Raw genomic sequence first — 21338 nt, 5'->3', positions numbered from 1 at the left:
TAACAAATGTATATATAAATGAATATTTAAAACATTTTAGATATATATATATATATATATTTGTCAAATTATTTTGATGGCATACACACAACAAATCTGGTCATCCTTACCTGATTATTGTCGTGATGGTGAAGACATCTGATTGACCATTAGCCCTCTTATATGCTTTCATATAGTAGAGTGGCATCATCCAGATCGTGTGTTGAGATAGTTCGATCTGCCTCAAATGATACCTTCGTTGTTCAATACACTCCCAGTAATACACCAGATCGATTTGAGAGGTAAGTACGACCAAGACTGGCGTCGAATCCATGCGGAATATATATCCTACTGGCATGGATGACATGATCGTTGTGCATAGGGAGAATTAACAAATGGGCCAGCTGTATCAGATGACTACTTTTCCTGGTACAATTCAATCACGAGGCGATTTATCACACCTGACGGCACTTACTATTACTGCATGGTAAGAGATTTAAAATTAGACATTTTTCATATATATGATATGAATATTATTTAATATTTTTTTTTATTGTACAGAATAATTTTATCGGAGATGTACAATAATATTCAGTGCAAAACAACTTATGGGCTCAATGTGTCAGCAAACATTGGTCAACATAGAAGGTATTATTCAACAAACATGATGACTCAATGTTGCTGGCACCGATCAAAGGCGTATTCGTCGTAGACGACAACGAAAACAGGGTAAACCTAATTTAGAGGGACACGAAGACAACCCCATAAGGGGTAAGGGCCAGGGAAGTCATTTTTAAATTTTAAACTTTCATTTTCAAATTGTAAATTAAAAAACTAATTGTAAATCTTCTTTAATATCATGACATTTTTTTTAATATGAGTGCAAGATAATTATATTTTCATTGTAGATTAATTATATAATTAATTTTAATAATGAGGAATTTGTGGACTCGTTTCTAAAGTGTTAATATTGTTGTACATCTCCAATTAAAAAAAAAGTAATGAATCAATCTATTTTTAAAAAAAAAAAAAGAAAAAAAATAAATCGTGGACCGGGTCCACGAGTTTTCATGCAACCGGTCAACTAGTCAGCCAACGTGATGCTGACTAGATTAAACGGTAATCGTGTATCCCGTACACGATTTTGCCACATGGCAATCGTGTACCCTGTACACGATTTCACTAACCTAGTTTTGTCAATGGTTTCAGCAAACACCTATTTTTAAAAATACTTTCAATCCTACCCTATTTTTGTCAATATATATTAAAATAATATTATTTTTAAAAAAATCCAAAATAAATAAATGATAAATGGTGTTGACAAATTAAAATTTTTATTTTCTACATTTTTGTTGCTATTTAGATAAACTCAAATTTATCCAAGAAAATATTGTCAAAAACTAATTTCATAAGAATTATATATATATATATTTGAAAAAGGAAACTTTATATTTATTTAGAAAAATGAACTAACACTCTCTTAAAAGTAAATAAAAAATGAAAAGCTAACCGCAGTATCTACTCCCTTTGTTTACACTACGACGTTTTGCTTCATAAAAAATTATTTAATGCTTCTAGAGTTACATAATTATTATAAAAGGTTGACATTACTACAATTAAGGGAATTAGTATTCATACTGGTACATTATAAAATTAAAAAATTCCTAGATGAGAAAAATTCTAGTTAAATGATTGGTAATGTTGGATAGCTCAAATAAATAAGATATTAATTATCATCTCAAATGTTGATAGTTCGATCTAAAAAAAAGCCGCATCAGATGACCTTACACTAGAAACAAATGTTTGACTTTACGTCTCACATTTGTAATACTAAAACAATGTTGAGGTATTTAGGCCTTAATTTATGTATTATGCATATATTTAGGCTATAATTAGGAAGTTTTGTTATCGTCCTTTTTATAAATTCCCTATGTGAATCTCAAGTTAATACAAAGAACTTATTCAGACAAATATTGTTTCCACATGGTATCAAAGCCGCTGTCATTTTTTTGGATTTCATCTCATTGAATTCTAGCCGCTGCCACTTGACCTCTGCCTCTGTCAATTGGTTGTTGACAGAGGTAGATCCACGAGATTCGCTCGTTACCATAAGTCGCAATTCGCCAGCACTCGCTCAGACATACCATGGGTTCAGATAGGTTTTTCTCTACCCAGATTTATCGTCATGGTTCTGTCCGAGATCCGTCAAAATACGTGCAACGAGACCCCTATTTGTTCGCATGCACCCAACCTTTTCCCATTTGCGCCTCATCCCCAGCCTAGATTCATCATCATTGTCGCCGCTCAACTTCATTTCACCTTTACTATTCAAATCTGTCACAGATCTGCCTTTTTCCTCTATCTCATTAAGCATCCACCATCAATTTCGTCTTATAACCAGTTTGCATAGCCCTGCCTATCTGTGTGTTCGTAACCCCCAAATCTGATCTAGACCTTCCCCTCAGATGTTGTAGATCCACCCCTCAGATTGCCACACATCGCCACCTCCACTTCCTTTGTCGTGCATTTCGTTGTTCAGTTCAGACTCATATTTAATCCGCTTTGTTACCCATTGCCGTCGAAGATCTGCCCAGACCTGTTGTAGCCCAGCCGTTTCCAGCCAACTCGATGCTCAATGTTTGCCCAAACCCGTCCACTACACCCTCGATGCTCGCCCAGATCTGCTGCAAAACAAACCCTCACCCCACTTAATGCTCGCCCAGGTTTGCCGCAAAGCAAAACCCTCTCCCCCACTCGATGCTCGCCCATCCAAGCCATGCCGCCTCACTCAGATTTGCCACTATCCCTGCCTCGATCTGTGTCATCCCGCCCAGACCCGTCCACTATACCCTCTAGTGTCCTCCATCATGAGCCTCATACGAGGAAGAAGAAGGAAACCACGCCTAGATTTTGTATGGCTAAACCAAACCTGTTCGGTTTAATGTAAGCGGATCAATGTTGGTTCAGTTTAGTTCCTTAGTTTACTTGGGTTCATTTGATTTGGTTTGGTTCAGTCAAGTCAGATTTGGTTTTGGTTCTTTTCATGGGTTCCAACCTCTGTCTTTTAGTTTTTCATCCCTATTTTAGGAAGCTCTATTTCGTTTTAGTTTCTAATATTTACGTAGATCTCTGTTTTCAGTTAAGAAATTCGTAGGTTTTGTTTTAGATCTTTATGAAGGTCTCTGTTTCCAACCTAGAAGTTCATGAGTTCTTGTTTCCAGCCTAGAAGTTCTTTGTGTTTTAGTTCTTCATGGGTTTATGCTTCCCACCCAAATCTACCGTGTTTTGATTCAAAATTGCTTCTTCAGTTTCTGCCATCCAATTGTTTCAGTTTATCCACTTACAAACTCAAGTTGTTTCTATCACCTTGAGTTTGAGGGAGGGTGTTGAGATACTTAGGCCTTAATTAATGTATTATGCATATATTTAGGCTATTAGGAAGTTTGGTTATCGTACTTTCTATAAATTCCCTATATAAATCTCAAACTAATACAAAGAAATTATTTAGTCAAATATCATTTCCACGAACAAAATTATATTTTCTTTCATTAGGAAAAAGTAACTTAAGAAAAAAAACATGAATTTTTTTATAATTGTAAAAAACAAAGTTTGCGCTATGATGACGTAGAGTTCACACAACTAATTAGAAAAATATAAACTTGGATTACAACATTAAATATTATTTTGATTATTATTGTTGTTGTTATTGTTATTATTATTATTATTTTTAAAAAAAGTTTTGATTAGTTTTATTTAAATGATAAGTCATCAATTACAATTACATTTAAATTTTTTTAAAAAAAACATATACTATATTATATCAATTTAAAAGTAGAAATTAGAAGCTCACAATTTGTTCTTTGTTTTGCAATCAATAATGACCACGAAAATTTCTAAAGCTCAACTTAATTATGGCCACAAATAACTTGTGAACTTTGTTATTCATCATATTAAATGTAATGTTTGGCCACGTATTAACTTTTCTATGACCAATACATGTGAAAGGCAAAAAATTTTACAACTTATTTATAACCAAAATAATTCACTTTTTAAATATAATTCAACTTAAATTTGTACTATCAACTTCAAAATTAATACGTAAGTCTGATTTTTTATTCCATATATTATTAAAAAATATAAATAAATAAATACTTATTTTTTATTAGAGAAATAATATTCATAATTACATTGCATATTATGTGGTAAAATTATTAAATACAAAATTGAATGGCTATACCAACTTCTCCTTACGCCCATTAACTCCCTTGGCACCACAGCCTCTCCTCTCCCTTCCGCCCAAAAAAAAAAAAAAAAGAAAAAGATGCAAAGTTTTTCACAAAACAAAGCCCAACAAAATTTTAGGATAACTATTAATTTTTTTATTAAATATAATAAATATGTAAATGTGTCGTTAAACTTTCAGTTTTATATCTAGTCAATTTTTTTTATAGATATAACAAATGTGAGGTAGAAAAATGAAGCTCCATCCTTAATGGCTAAGTTATGCTCATGTCGGTATTTAGATATCTAAATTTTTAATGTTAGTATCTAATAAATTTTTCGACCATTTTAGTCACTCTACCTAATTACAATCTTTTTGTTCATTTTCATTTCATTCTCTCCCTTTTAAAAAGTAATTAATTTTGGTCCATTTTTTTCCAGTTTTATTTATTCTTTTCTCTTAAAATTTTAGCGTGACATTTCATTTATATTTATGTTTATAAATTTTGTTTTACAAATTCTGCAAAATATAATTATAGAAAAAATATCAAAATAGTATTTAATATCAATAAAATTGTATTTTTTTTTACAGATAACCCTTTTACGGGCATCTTTATAATGAATGACCCGCCCCCACAAACGTGTGAAATGTAATCTTATGCTTACGCTAGAGAGCACTAACAATGTTTTATAGCATATCGCGTTAAGAATGACCATATTTATCTTAGCTTTAATGTGATGTTCATGTTTATCACAATCTTCATTTTTCTCACACTTTGTTGTATTTTCATTATGAATATTGCGGTGGAGTGGAGAAAAATGAAGATCGTAATATACATGATCATTACGTCATGGCTACAATAAACATTACCATTTCTAACGTGATACACTATAAAATGGTGTGTTTTGATGTAAGTATAAGGTTAGATTTTATTTTTCTATGAAGGGCAGGTCATTAGTCATTTAGGATTTAAGAAAAGGTCATCCGTACAAAAGTGTCAATAAAATTTAAGGACATGCAGTTACAAATATAGCACAATATAAAATAATTTACAAATATAACAAAATTTATATCCAACTCTCAAAATCTATTAGTGATAAATTATACAGAGAGTTTATTAATAGGTCTATCAGAGATATATTTGCTATATTTATAATTCTTTTAAAATATTTTTATACATCCATTACAATAATCCTTTAAAATATAAGGATTAGGACTAAAGTATTAGGATAATGCAAGAGAATTTAAAATTTATATCTAACTCGCAACTATTGAAGTCGCAAATTTTAACGTGAACTCAAGTACGGATGAGTGAAGAACTAACCTTAAGGCGGCCTAGGTCCGCCGTGGCATGGGGCGGCGGGGTTGTTTTTGGAGTGGGGAGACGAGAGTGCCAAGAACCACATCGTCCGTTTTACCGCACATCAGCGACGGTTTTCGCCTCCGCCACCGCCATAGGGCTGTGAATTTGTTGGGCTTCGTGGTCTTCCCCTCAATTTGTCGTCCTAGATCCATAATTTCAGATTCGAAGCTACTGAATCTAAAATTATTGATATCACTGGGATCTAAAAGGTCAGATAAGCGTCTAGAAATGCTCGCAATTTCGTAGCTATCGAGGAGAGAGTTATTATGCAGCTTAGGTGTTTGTGAATTGTCCTCAATCAATAAACTTTGACTTCGGCTGGCTTCGAGCTTGTAGCGAGACGGCTTGGGGACAGTGATGGGTCTTGTCAGCCCGAATTCCCGCACCGGCTTCGATTCCGACCCAGACCCATGCTGGTACCAGGCCCATGCCGCCGCCTTCACCGCCGCTAATCCGTCGTCCGTGGCGGTGGATTCCGTCGGGGTTGGCTTTTTCCGGTCCGGGAAACGGTTGAGGGAGAATGATGAAAATGGCATGGGAAAAAACAAAGAATGGTGTGGGCTCTAGGGGAAATTGGTTGGAATTTATGGGAATATGATGTTCCACGCCATTGGCTTTCAATCTTTCTTTCTTTCTTTCTCTCACGTTTGACCCTTGAAAAATGAAAATTATTCCATCAACCTCTAATGAAATGGCCGATATAATGTCAATATTTTGATTGATATTTTTGCATTTCTATTAATACTTATATGTGTGATGAATCTATAGTTCTATTATTTTATAAAAAACTATAAAACATACCAAACCAACAACAAAATATTACTAATATAAATATAATATAAATAATAAACATATTAACTTATTTAAAAATGTGAAATGTTAATTTATTAATAACATTTTTTTATGCTTTTTATAATTTTATAAGAAATATTCACGTCCATCAAGATCATACGTTTTTATTCATATGTCAATCGATATTTTCAAAAAATTTAAACATTTTATCTTTATGTAGACATCGACATTTCAAACATTTGAGGGGCAATTTTTATTTGAGAAAAGTATTTCAAGTCCATATCAAGCACTATAGCACAATTTTGTCAAACAAATATTTAAATCTACTAGTGTTGGAAATCTATACTTAGATATAAATAAAATACAAAAAACTAAATTATATCTAAAAGTTCCACTTCCACAGTCTTCTATAATGAAGTTTTTGGATTCGGGATTCCAAGACTATTTGATAGAATATGGAATCGTTTTCCAACTCTCAGCGCCGGGTACACCTCAGCAAAATGGTGTAGCGGAGAGGAGAAATAGAACCTTGTTGGACATGGTTCATTCCACGATAAGTTACGCTTCCTTATCGGACTCGTTTTGGGGTTTCGCAGTGGAGACTGTTGTATACATACTCAACTGTGTTCTCTCCAAGAGTGTTGCAAGAACACCTCTGGAGTTGTGGAACGAGTGTAAAGCTAGTTTACGTCACTTTCGCATTTGGGGTTTCCCTACACACGTACTTCAGGAAAATCCTAAGAAGTTGGAACCACGGTCGAGGTTATGCCTCTTTATAGGCTACCCCAAAGGTACACGAGGGGGTTATTTTTATGATCCGTCGAAAAATAAGGTGTTTATTTCCACGAACACTACTTTCTTGGAGGAAAATCATATAAGGGAGCATAGTCCACAAAGTAAAGTCGTGTTGAGTGAGCATTCCAATGAAACTATTGAAACTTCAACAAGAATTGTTGAAGAGCCTGCTACATCAACGAGAGTTGTTGATGGGAGTTCATCTAGTAGGTTGGTTCCACCTCAAGGATTGAGGGAGGTTGCAAACCCACTCGTTCGCTATCTGGGTTTCACGGAAATCCTTACTATGGTAGCAGATGTCGACGTTGAGGATCCTTTGTCTTATCAAAAGGAAATGGAAGATGTTGACCGGGATGAATGGGTCAAGACCATGGATCTCGAGATGGAGTCGATGTACTTCAACTCAGTATGGGATCTTGTAGATCAGCCTGATGGGATAAGACCTATAGGTTGTAAATAGATCTACAAGCGCAAACAGGGTGCTGATGGGAATGTACAAACCTTCAAGGCTTGACTTGTGGCAAAGGGGTACACCCAGGTAGAAGGAGTCGACTATGAGGAGATTTTCTCGCCTGTTACCATACTAAAATTGATCTGCATCCTTCTATCCATTGCAGCTTATTATAATTATGAGATCTGGCAAATGGACGTCAAGACGGCCTTTCTGAATGGCAATCTTGAGGAGACTATTTATATGGTATAACCCAAGAGATTCATAGCCCAAGGTCAAGAGCAAAAGGTTTGCAAACTGAATCGGTCCATTTACAGGCTGAAACAAGCGTCTTTGGAACATACGGTTTGATACTGCGATCAAGTCGTATGGATTTGACCAGAACATTGATGAATCTTGTGTCTACAAGAAGATCAACAACTCTTCAGTAGTCTTCTTAGTGTTGTATGTAGACGATATACTGCTCATTGGGAATGATGTAGGTTTACTGACTGCAGTTAAGAATTGTCTAGCGATCCAATTCCAAATGAAAGATTTGGGAGAGGCTCAGTTTGTTCTGGGTATACAGATTTTTCGAGATCGTAAGAACAAAGTGCTAGTACTGTTTCAGGCATCATGCATTGACAAAATGTTCCTAAAGTACTCGATGCAGGACTCCAATAGGAGCCTACTGCCATTCAGGCATGGAGTCACTTTGTCTAAGGACATGTGACCTAAGACGCCTCAAGAGGTTGAGGAGATGAGACGGGTCCCATATGCGTCTGCTGTTGTTAGTTTGATGTACGCGATGCTCTGTACTCGTCCAGACATCTCCTACGTTGTGGGCATAGTCAGTAGGTATCAGTCTAACCTAAGTTAGGGTCACTGAACCGCAGTGAACATCCTCAAGTATCTTCGGAGAACAAGGGACTACATGCTCGTGTATGGATCTAGGGATTTGATCCTTACTGGATATATGGATTCTGACTTTCAGACTGATAAGGACTCTCGCAAGTCCACGTCAGGGTCAGTCTTTACTCTTAATGGAAGAGTTGTAGTGTGGCAAAGCACTAAGCAAGGTTGCATCACCAACTCCACTATGGAGGCGGAGTACGTAGCGGCTTGCGAAGTTGCTAAGGAAGTCGTCTGGCTCAATAAGTTCTTGACAGAGCTGGAAGTGTTCCAGATATGTCTAGACCCATTATCCTCTATTGTGATAATAGTGGGGTAGTGGCGAACTCCAAGAAGCCGAGGAGTCACAGGCGCGACAACCACATAGAGCGGAAGTAACATCTGATCCGCGAGATAGTGATCGTCACGAAGATCACTTCAGAGCACAATGTTGCTGACCCATTTACAAAGGCTCTCACAGCTATAGTGTTTGAGGGTCACCTTCGGAGCAAGAGTCTACAGGATCGCTCGCGGCTGAACTAAGGCAAGTGGGATATTTTCTTGTACTGGGCATTTATGCTCTAGTTTATTGTTTTGTACTAGTTTTATGTACACCCCACTTCGCTTTAAAATAAGTGGGAGATTGTTAGGATTGATGCCCTAAAATCTTGTGTCCTATATTTTGTAAACAGTTTGTACGAACGCTTTTGCTGTATAATATATGATATTTACTTCACATCTTGATTTTGCTCAGTTCTATATTTTATTTGCTTTACCACAAACCAATAAACATAAAATCTCTAGTTATCTGTATGTAACTTAAGCATGTATGTGGTGACATACAAGTGGATCATCACTTGAGTGATAACCAAAATGGTCTGTAGTATATGGATATAGGAGGGAAACCTTATCCTGGTAACGCTATGGATGCAGTCCCCTTTGTGGAATGATCACAAGTGTTGTGACTGAAAGATGGTCTGATCTTGTTCATTCGTGTAGGGGACATGAGAGCGGGGGCATCCTATACAAAGAGTTTGTATAAGACCTGACAACGAAGTGTTAACATCTCGTTATATAACACCGTTCATGACAGAGACTTCACTTCACTAGGATGACCGTAGGTAACATGACCTCAATCCTAAGTGAGTTGGGAACTCCTGCCATTGAGGGCAGTTCTTTGATGTATGGATGCGAGTGGCCAAATCGCCGATTCACACCTACCATTTTGGGGATTTGTCTAATTTGGGAGCTAGGAGCTCAGCTATACAAGATAGAATTCGCTCCTTCCCCGAAGCAAGGGCAAGTAGATAGATAGCTCCCTTAAGGGCTGATTCCAGGGCTTCAACGATGTGGTATCACACGCCTTCTCTTGGCCCGAGAGGTGTTCATACATAGTTCACTAGAAGAAATTCGGGCTTTAATGTCGGTTGACAACCGACATTAAAGATAGTGTTATTAAAGCCCTTTAATGTCGGTTGCCTTTAATGTTGGTTTTAAACCGACATTAAAGGGCTTCAATAACACAGCCTTCAATGTCGGTTGCAACTGACATTAAAGACCTTCAGTGAAATTTCCAACCGACATTAAAGACCTTCAATGAAATTTCCAACCGACATTAAAGCCTCTGTTTTTTTAATTATTAACCGACATTGAAGCCCGAATTTGTCCGTTTTTTTTTTAAATTTCGTTGTCGAATCCATTTTTTGTCAAAAAGTATAACATGACACATCATCATTAAATGTTGTGGCTATGACATATTATTCATGTATGAATTGTAAATCTATTACATTTAATCCACAAATTCTACTATAAAATTATAATTTAAAAGATTGTACAATAATTCGGGCCTTGAAAACACAAGTTACAAGTAATACAAACATTATGATTTTATAAACATTATGAGATTACTGTCTCTCTCCACTTGGTAAGTATGGATCCCTTCATTATTCTTCTTGAACAAACCCTCTAGCTTCAGCAATGTTTGGTTATAGGCATCTTTGTCTGACTACTGTTGTTCAAAGGATCACAAACAAAAAAGGTTTAAGACAAAGGATTGAAAGTGAAAATGTGATAAGAATTCATATTCAACTAACCGTGTTTATTGGGAATGTGCATAAATGGTATATTCAAGACAAAATTCTTGTAGTGAATATGTTGGATCTAAAGTTCCCCAAGAAAAAGCATAAAGAGGTTGCGATACCAAATATTTACTCCTTTGTTGCATCTGCAAAACAAGAAAATTAATAGTTGAATAAATGAGAGAATCTTATTTTTCAAGATCTTGAAGAAGAGAAGCTTGGTTATCTAGATATGAGATACGAAGACAATGAAAAATTTTTGGCAGCATAAGGATGCTACCACAACAAAACCAAAAATTTACCTTGAACCTGTTCAAAGAAACACACTCCCAAAAAGATTTCACAACCACTTATTCTCAACAGAACTATCAGAATTCCCAAAAAATGAATATTCAAGAACACATACATCAATAAGCAAATTTAGCTCACAATATACTTCAAACCTCAAAAGTTGTTACAAAGACTACCATAGTGCATGAATAACTCACAAACTACCATAGTGCGACCTACAAACTCAAGCACCTTGAATCAAATCTAAACTACAAATAAATAGTACCCATGAGTCATAAACGGGTGTTACATTCTAATCCAATATGGTCCAAAGAGAAATAAGCACACTATAACTTCTCAAACAGGAATTTTCATATCATTAGAGTCACTTGAAAACACTTAGAAACTGTGCTTAAAACTGCAAGCATTCAAAAATGCACTTACCAGGAACAATTTTCACCTGAATCCCTTGCTGTTGCAAGAAATCCATATCCTCCCCACCCCTTCCAAACACCTAAAAAATACACAAACAAAAAAGGTTTAAGACAAAGGATTGAAAGTGAAAATGTTATCAGAATTCATATTCAACTAACCGTGTTAAACAATTACAACGTTGTATATATAAAAGTCAAACAGTTACAACGTTGTACTTATTTGTAAATAATGCACACGTAGAGCCTAACTTAGCTAATCGCCTAGGCTCCCCCTAGATGTGAGACTCCATCACTCGAACTTAGGTTCCCCTAAGTATGTGAATACTAGTGATGCAACACTCGAGCTCTCCCTAAGTGTGTGATACTTCATCTCACTCAAATATATCTTTCCTCTTTCTTGTGAACTTTCTTCACATGAGAACTTAGGCTCCCCTAAGTCTTGAGAATTCCTTTTCGATGAATAACACCTTAGGATCCCCCTAAGATTGAGAATTCCTTCTTGATCAACTTTGTCTTAGGCTCTCCCTAAGACCAATTAAAGATTCACAAGGTTGATACGTTCGCAGCATGGACAGCTTGAAGAAAATGCCACCACAAGTTAAGAGTAATTATTTCTTCTTCGAATACAGAACACCACATAAAGTAATATGTAAAAACTCTATGAACGATCTCACAATAACACATGCGATAACCCTAGCAAAAATACTTATTGGGCTTAAATAGCACAGTGGAAAGATGTATAACATCCTCACTCAAAATCAGCAAATCACCAAAAAGGAAAACATTCTAGAGAAAATATTCTGCAGAATAATTTAAATAAGAAAAGAAATATTCTACAAAGTTAGCATCTTTGGACAAATGCATAAACATAATTAACAAAAAAAATAAAAAAATAACTTATAAACACCTAAACTTATAAAAAGAAATAAGCTTGGTTCGTTAAGGTACTATCATCTCAGTTTCGGTCAAATTCTCATAAATATTGAGAACTCCAACTTTTAACCTAATTTTCTTTTTCACCATGTATATTTTTTTTCCTTTGAAACTTGGTTAAGTTTTAATTAGTAAACAACAAAACAGGCATTAATCCAACACTGTGTAAAATAATTTTTAAAAAAATCTTAATCCCTCACTTATTCTTTAATCTGCAAGTGCTTTTTCCTCTGAAACCCTTTTCTTCGACGCTTGAATTGGTGCTTTTACAAGCTCTCCCTTCTCACCGTTCAACACTAAAGACTGAGATAATATTGACAAATATCATATTAGTACTAATTCCATTCACAAAGATCATGGTTAGATAAATTTACATTCATTCTAAGTTAGTATTTACATTCTATTGAGACAAAAAACAAGAATTACATCCTTACACAAATCGGCCAACAAATCTTGCCCATTGGGTCCGAATTACGTCGATCTCTCCTTGCATATATGCATCTTTTGTTATGAAGTTCTTTTTGAGTTTGGTGCATCTTCTCCACTTGTCAACCTTCTTAAAACATTTTCAATGCAATCTTCCTATCTTCCTTCCAAATCCTTAAGAATCAAAATTTAGCCTTACACATCAAACTTGAATCTAAAAAAATGAAAAACTTCATTCAGAGTCATTTCATTATTACTCAAATGAGTTAGCTACCAAATTCTAATTCAACTAATTTCCAAAAGAATCTTACTCTAAAATAGTTTCATATCCACTCGCACAGGCTAAGAAGAGACTATTTTGAAAAAAAAGAATCACCTTGTCAAAAGAGGAGAAGAAAAGAAGAAAAGAAAAAAAGAAAACAAGTAACCTATCTTCTATATGGTTCAATCACCATTATATTGTTCATTTCTCTTGTATATCATGTTCAAGTGAAAAAAAGTGTAACAACAATTAGTAACCTATCTACTCTCGAGATAATTTTGATCATAAACTGAATTGATCCTCATAGATTTAGCTAGTTTATTTAGTCACAGTTTAATACTCAAAGCATAAGAATATTATATTTTTCACAAAGGGACATGAGTAAACAACAAAATACCTTCTTGAGTTGGTTTTAGTAACTCACTTCTTTCCCAACCCCAAAAGAATAGAAATTGTAAGCATAACAAAGTACCTTCTTGAACTGAGATATTTGCATCCCATGTGTTGCAGCACACCGACTCTCTCATGATTGTATTCCATGCTTGATTATGACATCCCGTTCTTCCTCAAGTATATTGAAAAGTGTTAAAATAGTAACTATTTAAAGTGAAACTGACATTTTATCTTACTTTTATCTTTCAACAAAATTGTAAACATCCTATATATAAAAGACCCCCACATTCCACTCTTTTTAGTTATTAGTCATCAAAGATTAATGCAAACAATTACACTTAATCAAAACTACGATTATCATAACTTTAAGATAGTTATAGTACACAATCTAATCCTACAGTTCATAATAATATGATAAAAAGAAAATAAGCGGGTTCATTCTTTAGCAGGCAATGCTTCTCAAGTCATGTACTGCGTAACTGTTTTACCTTATTTTTTAAAAAGCATAAAGAAAACCAGGAGAACTAGTTCAACTGAGAGTGATCAATGCAGGGCACTAATAAGGAATTTATAGATTATGGATCAAATAAACAATATATGTTAAGGTACCACACTAACTTAGTTATATTTAAGGTGAAAGTTCAAATTAAATTTGCACGATGATGATATGTGATAAAAAAAAATACCTACTGTATTTGCCCAAAGCATACTTTACTTCAATTGATTTTTGACCATCTATAAACAAATTTATAAAGCAATCCATGTTGAGGTGGCAAATCAACAAACTACAAAACTTGGATATACCTGTTGCTCTAGACTAATAACATTGACTTTCAATTCATGATACCTTTTAGCTGCGTAAAGAAAGGCTCATCAACATCAAGTTCGAGGTTAAGAGATTTAAGCATCTGCTGAAATAAAAGAGTCTTTAAATGAAGGATAAAGTTGATCTTACAATGAACTAAATTAGGCATCAATTCATTTCAATCAAACAATACAATGAGGTAACCGATTCTCATGTTTCATCAAAGAGAAAATATATACTTGATTGAAGTCAAAATATCCTTTCAAACTTCCTTTGGACCATTTTCTCTCTTTGATATTGGATCTATGGTTAGGGATGAAAGGGCAGACAGTTTATTAGATCTTGTGAGAATAATATATCACAAGTTGGAAAAAATGGTATAAGAATAACATACAGATGCGATGGAGATCAACCACGGTAGAGACGACCGACGACTCACTAGCAGAGACGATCGACGACTGACGACCCACTGGCAGATTTGTACCCGCAGCTACAGATCTGAACACTAACGCGATGGAGATCGACGGATGAACGGACAGTGAAGGAGATCGATGGACGAACGGGCGGTGAAAGAGATCGATGGACGGTGAAGGAGATCAGTTAGGGTTTGGGTAAGAGAGAAATGGAGGCGGTGTGCGATAGGGTAAAAAGTGATAAGGTGAAAGGGTAAAATGGAAGTGGCGCGCAAGTGTGTACTGTTTAATTTTTTAATAAAATAAGAAAAAAAATAATTACACCTAAACCGACATTAAAGCCCATCTTCAATGTCGGTTTAAAACCGACATTAAAGATCCATTTTATTTTATTTTTTTTAAACCGACATTATACATCCGATTTCACTTTTTCCAACCGACATTAAAGCCCGAAATTCTTCTAGTGGTTGGACTATGTTGTATTGTTCATTAGAGGAATCAGTGGTACTTAAGGAGTGAAATGTAACTACAGGGGCAAAATGGTAAATTGGCCCAACTGTACTTACGAGCATCTATGAAGGGTCATCGTACTCATGATTGGTTATATCCAATGGACACATAAATGTATTTGTAGTAAAAAGAGTTCAGCTGTTAGTCTTTAGTGGAATATCTGACAGTTAACGGATGGTGGATCTCATGGCTAAAGAATTTAGTCAACTATTCACGTATCATGAAGCATCGAGCCACAGGTTTATAAGGTACCCTAGATAGCTTGATAAAGTCAAGAATTAGTTTTTGGATCAGTTTGAAATGTTCAAATTGACAAGAGGGAGTTCGATTATATATGATATAATTGAACTGGTTAATTATATATGATATAATTGACTAAATGTATGAGATATATTATTTTGGAGGAAATTAGATATAAATATGATTTATATCAAGTGGAGGAGAAATTACTATAGTAGATATATGATATCAAACTATAGGATAAGAATATAATATGATTATATTCGTTTATTAATTAAATATATTAATTATGTGATAATTGACCGAAATCTTCTCCTCAATCGTGCGTTAGTGGAAAACTTGGTATTTGATTATTGTAACTGAAGAATAAAATTTATTTCATTTTGCAAAGAATTTGAAAAAAATGCAAAAGGTATGAAAACATTTTGATCACTTAACTGAGAGCCTATACGATAGAGCCTCATCGCTTAAACAATCGCATGCTTTTCTGTAAATGATCGCTTAGCTTTGCTAAACGATCGCCTAGCGTGCCGTGTTTTCTAAACAATCGTTTACCTATTACTAGACAATCGCGTAGTAAAACCTACACAATCGTGTAGCTTTCTCTAAACGATAAGCATCCGTTATACGATAGCCTTCTCTCCCATTTGCTTATCGTTCTACACGATCAACCCGTTCCTCCTACCTCTATCAAATTCAACAAATACCACTCTTTGGATTCCCACTCTGAGAATACCAAGGGCTTTAAGTGGTGGTGTCGTCCTCGCTCCTGCTTGCTCGTGCTTGTTCGTTTGCTGCCGTTCGTGTAGACGATTGTGCTGCTGGTAGCCAACTCTTTGGTGGGCGATAAAGTTCATAGAGGTTTGCTTCCACTGGGTTGAGTTTGTTGTGAAGACAGTCTTCAACTAGTATGTGAACTCAATCTCTTGTATTTTATTTATCAAAGCATGTCGTTAATTAGTGTTAAATCACATAATTGTATATTATAATGTGTGTGTGGTAATTCGGTCACAATGAAATAGAAAAGATCCAAACACGCTCATGGATGCTCTTCATCAAGAGTTCCTTAAGGTTCAGGTTCTTCTGAGCCGGTTCGTAGCTGGTTCTAGTTGTTTCCAGTCCGGTTCAAGCGGTTCAAGTGTCGGTTCACTTTTTTCAAACTGATTTGGCTATTATTTGAAATAATTATATATTTTTTAATTAATTAAATTAATATAAGTGTTATATTAATTTAATTAATTTTTTAGGTGTCTAATCCCGGTCCAACAATTATGATTTAATTATGCATATGTTGTATGATTTAATTTTATTATTATATATCATAATGTATGCCATATAGTATAAATCTCACCATAGGTTATACATATTTCATGTATCATTTGTATTATAAATGTTATAATATATATTGCATGATTTTAATTTTATAGCATGCTCATGCACCATATAATGTAAGTGTTATAGTATATGGTTGTAAACATTAATAACATAGTCATGCATCATTTATATTATAAGTGTTATAATATATAATTGGGAGCTAGGAACATAGTGATAACGGTCAGAAATGCATGTTATTACAGTGCTAAGTTATTAAACAATAAAGGTTTGCGTTGATAAAATATGTTAGATTGCGTCCAAAAAGCATTAAGTTCGTGACATTGTAGTCGCATGCGTTCATCGCATAAAAACAGTTAACTTTTGTATTTTTATGCAAAATATGCGTTGACGCAAGGCGGAAAGTGCGATCACAAGAAATCAACGATCGAGCGCAGTATTATCGCAAGGCTTTGCGGTGATTTGTGCTCGCAAACATCTGCTCAAAAAGGATTGCTGCATAGAGCCGACGCAACTTGGTAGGCGCATCTGGGTGAAAAGCATAATTAATCACGATGGGACAGAAAGCTGATGACGATCGAGTTCGAATTAATTTGACAAGCCGCTAATGATAACAAGTACACTCAACGTTTCGGTGACAAATATTCGGTGCATCAGTCAGAGAATTAAAGTCATCCCATCTGTGCAATCATAAGAGATAAGCCACCTTTCACCCCAAAGCTCTATAAATACCGAAGGCAACCTTCAGTAAAGAAGTTCGGACAGTTAGAGAATTTTCCTTTAGAGAGAACAGCCTTGTTCATAGTTTTCCTTTTTATTTAGAAGGCGGAGCGAGAAAAGGGAAGAGATACCGGAAGATCACTCAGGAAAACTCAAGAGAGAACCCAGAGGCATGGAAAAGCAGAGAGCAGGCCGACTCTCGTGAGAGCAAGACTATCTTTTGAACTGAGTAGAAAAGACATTGTAAAAGCCTTGGGAAGCAAGAGATTGCTACCAGGCTTTTTATTCTCATCTTGCATTGTTATTTTGTATTTCAACTCTATATCTATACAATGGAATTTCTTTATTTACATCTGTTCACTCTCTTGAAAGCACACATAGTTAAATTTACCGAATGGGTTGAGAAGAATTAAGCTAAAATGACCTAGGATCTTCATCGCATGCGATTATCTTGTTTTATGTTGTGCCCAACACCCCTTTAGAACTACTCAAGAGGGAGTCTAAAGAAAGAACCTAAGACTTGAGAGAGCTAGGTTATAATCTAGACTCGAGAGAGCAAGATTAGATCTACATAAGCAAGAGATAGGGATTTAGAGATAAGCTTTGTTTTCCAACCTGCATCGCATGCACCCTAGAGATAGGTTACGATATTATGTGGTCGTCTTATCCGTGTGTGCGCCATTTTGTCATCGCATAAATAAGAATAGAGGCTTATGTGTAGGTCCTATAGACTCATTGCATATATCGCGTGCATTCTAGTATTAGAAGCTGTAGCATTCACGTCGAGAGATAGTTTTCTATTGTATGTGTGTTGCATGATCGCATAACATGAACGCATCCTAGAAAGTGTTAGCCGAACCCTTTCTCAACCCGTTCACCGCATACTCATCGCATCTTCTGTATTATCAACTTTTTTCGTAACTCCGCCACATTCATTTATTTTATTACCGCAAACACAACTCAAAACAACTATTTGATTTCTTGGTTACCGCAAAGTCTTCTTGAAAATTACCACCGCATACCGTTTTTCCTAGTCCCTGAGTTCGACCCTAGACTTACCAGGAAACTCAGTGGAATTTATACTTGGAGTCCGCTGAGAAAACTTGTTGCTCAACGCATTTCCATCACCGCATTTCATTCCATTATTTCACCTCATAAAATAACGCATCACATAGCTACGCAAGATGAAATTCACTCCTTCTCCAATGTCGGGGTAAGTAGATAAATTGCTCCCTCAAGGGCTGATTCCAAGGCTTGAACAATGTGTCCCACACCCTCTCTTGGCTTGAGAAGGGTTTGGTCATAGTTGGACTATGACTTGTTATTCATTAGAGGGATCAATGGTACTTAAGGAGTTAGATGTAACTAGAGAGGCAAAACGATAATTTTGGCCTAGTTGTACTTACGAGCAATTTGTGAAGGGTCATCTCACTGTTGACTAGTTACATCCAATGAACACAAAAATATATCTGTAGTGCGAATAGTGCAACTGTCGGTATTTAGTGGAGTGCCCGACAGCTAAAGGATGTTGAATAATTTAATTAAAGAAGTTTAATTAATTATTCAAGTACCATTGAAGCTTCAATCTACAGGTCCATGAGGTCCTCTTTGTAACTCAACAGAGATTTGATGAGATTCAATTTTGGATTAATTTGAATTATTCAAAGTAAATGAGGGAATTAATTATATGTGATGTAATTAATTTGATTTAATTATATATGATATATTACTATAATGTATTTGATACATTATAATATAAAGTTTATTTGGGAGAAAATAAATATTTGAAAGTGATTCAAATATTAATTATGTGAACTAGATTCATATAATTGAATTTAATATAAATGAGATTTATATTAAATACCATTGATTAGAGAATTAAAACTATAGGTTATCTTTTACATGATACAATATTAAACCATAGATTATATATTATATATGATATAATATATAGTTATATATATATAATGGTTTTATTAAAATTAATTTATTAATTTGAATTTAAATTTTAGGAAGGGAAATAACTTCCCTCCCCTGATCTCTCTCAACTTATATAATGAGTGAGAGGTTACTTGAGTTTTGTGGTAGTGCTTTTTCTTTTTATAGAGAAGATTACAAAAAGAGTAGAAGAAGAAGTTTTCTCTGGAAAAATCTCATTGACTCTCTCCTTCTCCTCTTCATTTACTCTCCCTCTCTTCCAATCTTCCCAAGAGCCCACACCTCCTTGGATTCTCATCCCAAAGAATATAGAAGCTTCCAATTGATGGTGGCTATTTGGATCGTTCAAGGGTTTCGATTTCGTGACAGTACGTGACCAATTTTGGAGAAGAGAAAATTTGTGAAGAAGATCGAATCTTCAAAGGTAAGGGTTTCTAAGCCCTAATTAATTTCTCCTGTTCTAAATTTATTAAGCATTGATATGTTTGAAAGAAACTATAGTTTAGTACTCAAATTCCTTAATTTTATGCTATTAATTTGCTCTATATGTCAATTTTGTAGAAAAAATTCAATCTCAACACATTTAGGGTCCTTGGATGAAATTTGGAGCTAAAAGGAGTTAAAATGAGCAAAGAATCAATTAAGGAGAAGAAACCCTAACAAATTACCATTTTGCCCCTCACTTTGAAGTCGGAGCATCGCAATGCTCACCCGAAGCCTACGTCCAACGCTACCTTGATGTGAACGACAATGGCTAAGAAACAGGGCAGCGTCACAATGCTTTCCTTTAGCATCGCGACGCTACGGATATTGACAGAAAAATAAAAGTTTGCGCGCGTTCACCTTTGTGCAAGTGATCGTTGAACCAACGTCGTCCCAAGGTCGCAACACTACGACCTGCAGCCATTAAAAGCCAGTTTTCCACGAAATTTATTGGAGAACAAGAGAGAGACCCAATTTCACGATTTTGAGAGCAATTTCAGTAATTTCTTCAATTCTTGTATCAATTTAATGATTCACTTCATGGCTATGTAATCTTCTTTATTGGAAAAATTGTTAGGTTAGTAAATTCTTGAGGCTTTTTCTTGTATTTTCATCTTATGTAATTGATTGTTCTTGAATGTTCTTGTTTTTAATTTCAATAAAATCTGATAGAAATGAGTTGACACCTCAAATTTGTTAGATTTTTGTATGCAAAATTACATGGCTCTATAGCATAATTGTGATGAAATTGCAAGAACTAGAAATCTTGAATGAAAATTTGGACTTTTTCCTATTTTCTTGAAAGTATGACTATTTTAGAACATTCAAATAAATCATTCTTGAATTGACTCTATAGTATTTCAAACATGTCATAACCTAGAAAACCCTAGAATTAATGCAATTTAGGAATTTGACGTGCAATGTCTTTATGAAGCATCTTAGAAGTAAATTAGGGTTAATTGACATTTTTAGTTAATTGACTAATTGGGACATTAGGGCATGTCTCTAATGGGTTATGGAATAATTAAATTGCATGAGTACAATTAAGCCAATGATTGAATTAGGCTAACCAACATAATTCCCCAAGATCTTTTACATTGAAATCTTAGCAAGAATTCTTTTATGCTCTCTACTGTTAGTCTCTTACAAAATTCATACCAATCCTAATTTTAGTTTTACTTTGTTTCTAAAATTCATCCCCCTCCCCCCCCAAAAAAAAGGAATTCAAGAGTCAAGTTTGCTAGTTAAAAGACGTTCCCTAAGGATCGACCTTGTGCTTTCACTATTACTACATGTTAGTATTAGTAGTTGTACGTGTTTTACAAATTTTATTTGTTTAGGGCTAAGCTTGAAACTAACGACATCATTTTTGGGTCAAACAAATTGAAAGCATGCTGTAAATTTTGTGTTACTGCATAATTTTGTTTCTATAATTTTATATTCTGTGAAAAACAAAAAAATTGGAACGATCCGTGTTTCTGCTCAAGGGCCTTCACTGGTTCTACAACAATAACCTTAAAAATAAAAGGCAATACCAAATCTCCAGCTCTCTTAATTAAGAATATGTAATTAAATGAGTGTAGCAGTACCAAACTACAAGAGATGGAACGAAAGAAGAAATTGACAACT

General features: G+C 34.9%; 1 protein-coding gene across 2 annotated transcripts; it reads right to left on the bottom strand.

Moving 5' to 3' along the window:
* Positions 1–6252, bottom strand: LOC120092810 (uncharacterized). 2 transcript variants are annotated; one of them, XM_039051016.2, is made up of 2 exons: positions 5526–6251; positions 1–459 (listed from the first exon to the last, which is right to left on the bottom strand). In XM_039051016.2, exon 1 carries the CDS (start codon positions 6098–6100, stop codon positions 5537–5539), a length of 564 nt encoding a protein of 187 aa, XP_038906944.1. In that variant the 5' UTR covers positions 6101–6251; the 3' UTR covers positions 1–459; positions 5526–5536. The 2 variants fall into 2 exon arrangements, with proteins under 2 accessions (XP_038906944.1, XP_090163931.1); XM_090307805.1 differs by lacking the exon at positions 1–459 and adding an exon at positions 4189–4268 and having other exon boundaries at positions 5526–6252.
* Between the last annotated feature and the right edge of the window lie 15086 nt (positions 6253–21338).

This window comes from Benincasa hispida, chromosome 12 (genome assembly GCF_027475165.1).
Source record: "Benincasa hispida cultivar pf3 chromosome 12, pf3_genome.v1.1, whole genome shotgun sequence".
NCBI classification, from domain to species: domain Eukaryota; kingdom Viridiplantae; phylum Streptophyta; class Magnoliopsida; order Cucurbitales; family Cucurbitaceae; genus Benincasa; species Benincasa hispida.
Note: the sequence above shows the minus strand (reverse complement) of the source record. Positions and strands in the feature narration are given on the sequence as shown.

Coding starts and splice junctions, on each gene's coding strand:
- LOC120092810 (XM_090307805.1), bottom strand. CDS start 6,100: ATGCCATTTTCATCATTCTCCCTCAACCGTTTCCCGGACCGGAAAAAG.